This window comes from Emiliania huxleyi, assembly GCF_000372725.1.
Source record: "Emiliania huxleyi CCMP1516 unplaced genomic scaffold EMIHUscaffold_893, whole genome shotgun sequence".
Lineage (NCBI taxonomy): Eukaryota > Haptophyta > Isochrysidales > Noelaerhabdaceae > Emiliania > Emiliania huxleyi.
The window spans coordinates 5,300-10,264 of NW_005195351.1; the positions used below are offsets into that span (position 1 = coordinate 5,300).

Consider the following 4,965-nt stretch of genomic DNA (forward strand, 5'->3'; position numbering starts at 1 on the left):
TCGGGTCGGAGAGCGAGTAGTGAGGGCATCGGACCTCCGGCACTCCGGACGGGCGGAAGGCGGTCGGCTTCTCGCGCAATCTAGGGCGGACGGGTTGCGCACCTGCATCTCGAGCAGGGTCCAATGATAGCCGACGGCGAAGAGGAAGGGCCCGAGAGGATCGCCCTGCGCGCAGCCCTCGGTCGACATGAAGGTGTCGCCCGAGCTGCACCGCGCCTCCGCGTTGAAGAGAAAGAGGCGGCGCTGCTCGCTATACCACAGCGCGACGGTCGGGATGAGCTCCGGGAACCACCGCCGCAGGCCCGCAAAGATGGCCTTGCGAGAGATGCAGTTGAAGCCGTTGCGCTTGTCGTCCGAGGCGATCGCGTGGCCGGGGTTGCGCCGCAGATGCTCCTGCAGCAGCTGAATCGCCACCTCGGCTCCGCCAGCGAGTCCCACGCCGACCTGCAGGGGGATGTTGCATGCCTTGACGCGCGCCTCCGCCTCCTCCGCCGACATGCCGAGCCCGCCGTCCTCGGTGGGGCGGAGGCAGATCTCGCGCATGCCGTCGCGGACCGTGCGTCTCATGTCGGGCGTGCCGCCGGTGAAGAGGTCGCACATGTCGGCGCTGCGATGCTTCATGAGCACGCGGTTGGCGAGGCGGCGGATCGCGGCGGGAATGCCGATGGGACGGGTGCCGGTGAGGTTGCCGTCGTCGTCTCTCTTCTCGATGCCGAGGAGGTTGAGGTCGCCCCAAATCTTTGTGGCCGACTCGTGCACCTCGCCGCGGTTGATGGAGGCGACGATGTCGAAGAGCACTTCCCCCGGAAAGAATTTTGTTGCGCCACCGCTTCTTAAATAACGGGGTCGGACACAGGGCGCAGCTCATGCTAAGAGCTAGAAGGGGAGATAGAGAGAACAGCCACCCTGTCCCGTTATTGCGTACACCAACACCACAAAAGCTCTCTCTCTCCTGCTCCTCACTCAAGCGGCCAGAGACGTCAGGGACACCTACCTGGCTGGAACAGAGCCTCTCTCTCGCGCGACTAGGCGAGGAACTCGCACACGTCTACTAGATCGACAGCCACTTGTGGATCACCTCACTGGCCTCTCAGAGAGACGTCAGGGACACCTTGCTGGAACAGAGCCTCTCGCGCGACTAGGCGAGGAACGTTTACGCGGTGAAGCCGGTGAACTTTGCGTCGTCGTCGCCCTCGTCGTCATCGCCCCACATGTCCTCGTCGTCGTCGTCGTCGTCGTCCTCATCCTCGTCTTCTTCATCTGTGGCGTCGGGGGGGAGAGAGGTCGGCAGTGCGTCTGAGGTGAGCGAGGGTGCTGCACATGGGTGGGCAGTGTGAGGCGTTGGGAGCGAGGGGGTTGGTCGCACCGTCATCGTCCGACGGCGGCGGCGGCGAGGGGGGCGGCGGCGACGGCGGCGGCGGCGAGGGGGGCGGCGGCGACGGCGGCGGCGGCGAAGGGGGCGGCGGCGAGGGGGAGGGCGGCGACGGCGAGGCGGACGGCGGCGGCGGAGAGGGCGAGGCGGACGGCGGCGGCGCAGGCAGGGCGGAGGGAGGCGGCGGCAGAGGCGGCGGCGGCGACGGCGAGGCGGACGGCGGCGGCGAGGGCGAGGCGGACGGAGGCGGCGGCGACGGCGAGGCGGAGGGAGGCGGCGGCGACGGCGAGGCGGAGGGAGGCGGCGGCGACGGCGAGGCGGACGGAGGCGGCGGCGGCAGGCTTGGTGGTGACGGCGGCAGCGACGGCGGCGGCGGCAGGCTTGGTGGTGACGGCGGCAGCGACGGCGCACCTCCGGCCTGAAAGGCCTCCGCGATCACAGTGGCGAGGTCGGCAACGGCGCCGGCGGCGTAGGCCACACTCGCAGAGGCTGAGCCACCGTCTGGGATGGTGCCTAGGGGTAGGAAGAGCCCGTACGAGCCGTCGTCGGTGACGGTCCCGCTGAATGTCGTCTGAGGGTCCAGGGAGACGAGGTTGTCAAAATTGCAGCAGGACGCCCGGAGGGCTCGGGCGCCCGGGGAGGCGGAGAAGAGGATGAGGCCTTCCGAGCCTGAGGTGACCTGCACAGCATTGCCGGTGGTGCCGGCGGCGGACGTGAATCCGCTCGAGCCCGAGGTGATGGACCCAATTTCCTTTGCGGGCCGGTCCGTCGTCCCGACCCAATCGTCGCGGGTGCCCCACCAGACCTGGACGTCTGAGGCGGCGGCACCTGATGACGAGACGGTGATGGCCAGGGAGAGCGCCTTGGAGTTGGACGCCGAGAGCGTGAACGTCCAGTCGATGGACAAGGTCGCGCCCCCGATCGAGCAAGTCTTCGTCGCCGAGATCGATCCGATCCCGAAGTTGTTCGTGCCGTCCGACGACGTTCCGATGAATCCGGACTCGTCCGTAGAGTCGAAGCCGAGGCAAGCCGTCGCGGTAGATCCGCCCGCCTGCAGCTCGAAGTCCATCGAGTTTGCGCTGTAGGTGAGTTTCGTGAACGCTCCGCCGATGAAGGCAAACGGCTGCTGGATGTTCTCTACGCCGACCTGTATCGAGTCTTCGCTTCCCGTGCCAAAACGAATCGAGTCTGTCTGCAGCACCGTCGACGACGCGATTGGCTGGCAACCGGCCAGGAGGAGGAGAAGGGTGTAGCGTCCCATCCTACGACAGCGGGCGCGACACGAGGGCACGTTAGTTGAAGATGGCGCGCGTGCGTGGCAACGAGAGCGAGTGGGGGCCGGCTGCATGGAAGCCTGAAGATGCGTTGTGAGTCCCTCGGTCAAGTGCCTGGTACGCCCCTCGGCCGCCCTTTTTCATTCCAAATGTGGCGCTCTCCTCCTCGGCCGCCTTAAATAAATAAAGAAAACGGTCAATCTGAGACGAGATGGGATTTAGGGACGTGTGTCCCCGCCCTGCACGATCTTGGTGTGAGGGATCTTCAATCCGTGTCCCCTCACCACTCGTCACAACCCGACACGGAAGAGCGGCAAGAGTTGGGGCTGCGGCTACGGCTGCGGCTACGGCTGCGGCTACGAGAGGGGCCGGGGTCGCGGGAGAGCCGCTGCGCCGCGTGGACGCGCCTACACCGCTCTTGCTCCGCCAATCCGTGTGCCTGCCCCGCATGCGGTCCGGCGTTCGCTCCTTGCGCGCGCCATAGCAGACAGTGCGGAAGTAGTGGGCGGGGGAGCCGACCTCGGCCTGCTGCTGAAGATGCCGCATGAACCCCTCCCTCCCGCCCTGCCACCGCTGGTCGCCTGTCTCGCCGCGGTACTTTGGGTCGCACTTGACGAGGTGCTGGTAGAGCCCGCACTTGCTGCCCACGGTCGCGTACCACTTGCCGCAGTTAGGAACAGGGCACCGAGCCACGCCCATGTCGTAGCAGTCAAAGAGATCCTCGCCCGGCACGTGCGAGCCCGCCTCCTTGTTGCAGTGCCGCGCCAGGGCAGCGAACGAGAGGGCTGAGTCGGCGCGCCCAAAGCCGCGTGGGCCAGCCCAAGACGGAAGGCAGCGGGAGCAGCCGGTGGTGACCGTCGGGTCGGAGAGCGAGTAGTGAGGGCATCGGACCTCCGGCACTCCGGACGGGCGGAAGGCGGTCGGCTTCTCGCGCAATCTAGGGCGGACGGGTTGCGCACCTGCATCTCGAGCAGGGTCCAATGATAGCCGACGGCGAAGAGGAAGGGCCCGAGAGGATCGCCCTGCGCGCAGCCCTCGGTCGACATGAAGGTGTCGCCCGAGCTGCACCGCGCCTCCGCGTTGAAGAGAAAGAGGCGGCGCTGCTCGCTATACCACAGCGCGACGGTCGGGATGAGCTCCGGGAACCACCGCCGCAGGCCCGCAAAGATGGCCTTGCGAGAGATGCAGTTGAAGCCGTTGCGCTTGTCGTCCGAGGCGATCGCGTGGCCGGGGTTGCGCCGCAGATGCTCCTGCAGCAGCTGAATCGCCACCTCGGCTCCGCCAGCGAGTCCCACGCCGACCTGCAGGGGGATGTTGCATGCCTTGACGCGCGCCTCCGCCTCCTCCGCCGACATGCCGAGCCCGCCGTCCTCGGTGGGGCGGAGGCAGATCTCGCGCATGCCGTCGCGGACCGTGCGTCTCATGTCGGGCGTGCCGCCGGTGAAGAGGTCGCACATGTCGGCGCTGCGATGCTTCATGAGCACGCGGTTGGCGAGGCGGCGGATCGCGGCGGGAATGCCGATGGGACGGGTGCCGGTGAGGTTGCCGTCGTCGTCTCTCTTCTCGATGCCGAGGAGGTTGAGGTCGCCCCAAATCTTTGTGGCCGACTCGTGCACCTCGCCGCGGTTGATGGAGGCGGCGATGTCGAAGAGCACTTCCCTCGTGTCCGCCCCGCCGTAGTACAGGAACTCTAGCTCCTCATAGCTCACGCCGTCGACGGACATGGCCCGCGCCTTGGGCACCGAGTGGAACACCTCCCAGAATGCGTCCCGGTACTCCTTGCTGGAGGTCGAGTAGCGTGTGACGGCGCCGCCGGCGCCCTGGGCAGGCCGCATGTCGTCATCCGAGACCGCGGTGGACTGCGGGTGGAGGTCGCGAAGCGTGTCTCGAACCAGCGCCTGGTCCGCTGTCAGGCCGCCGCCGGGCTGCGTGTCGTCGTACACGCCCGTCTCGGCGACGGGGTTGGTCGAGAAGCGGGCGCAGGCCTTGGAGAGGTAGCCTGCTCCGGCGAGGCCGAGGACGGTGGCGAGGAGACGCTCGTCGCGGCTCGACTCGCTCGCCCCCTCTCCCTCTTCCTCGCCCGCCTCCGCCTCTGCCTCCTCCCCCCCCCCGGACGGAGCGTGCGCTCCCCGCCTCATGGCTGCAGCAGCGTCCGCAGCTGCCCCGCTGCCACCCTGGCGCTCGAGCTCGGAGGCGCGCGCCGCCGCCTCCCTCTCCCGCTTGGCAGCGGCGGCGTCGGAAGCCTCTCGCACCATCTCGGCGACCAGCTGCTCCAGGCCGCCTGTCATGACCATCCGGACGCGCCCGAGCATCTCCGAC

The 4,965-nt window shown here is 68.0% G+C and overlaps 1 protein-coding gene across 1 annotated transcript; it reads right to left on the minus strand.

Moving 5' to 3' along the window:
* Positions 1–891: 891 nt before the first annotated feature.
* On the minus strand, positions 892–2,744 carry EMIHUDRAFT_372445 (hypothetical protein). Its single transcript, XM_005757916.1, has 4 exons — positions 2,727–2,744; positions 1,734–2,634; positions 1,367–1,406; positions 892–1,260 (listed from the first exon to the last, which is right to left on the minus strand). Exons 2-4 carry the CDS (start codon positions 2,631–2,633, stop codon positions 1,154–1,156), a joined length of 1,047 nt encoding a protein of 348 aa, XP_005757973.1. The 5' UTR covers position 2,634; positions 2,727–2,744; the 3' UTR covers positions 892–1,153.
* Positions 2,745–4,965: the final 2,221 nt, after the last annotated feature.

Excerpts from the sequence above, each read along its gene's own strand:
- EMIHUDRAFT_372445 (XM_005757916.1), bottom strand. The coding sequence starts at position 2,633 with ATGGGACGCTACACCCTTCTCCTCCTCCTGGCCGGTTGCCAGCCAATC. Across the intron at positions 1,407-1,733 it reads GCCTGCCGCCGCCGCCGTCG|CCGCCGCCCCCCTCGCCGCC; the intron begins CTGCCGCCGTCA and ends CCGCCGCCGTCG. Across the intron at positions 1,261-1,366 it reads GCCGCCGTCGGACGATGACG|ATGAAGAAGACGAGGATGAG; the intron begins GTGCGACCAACC and ends CCGACGCCACAG.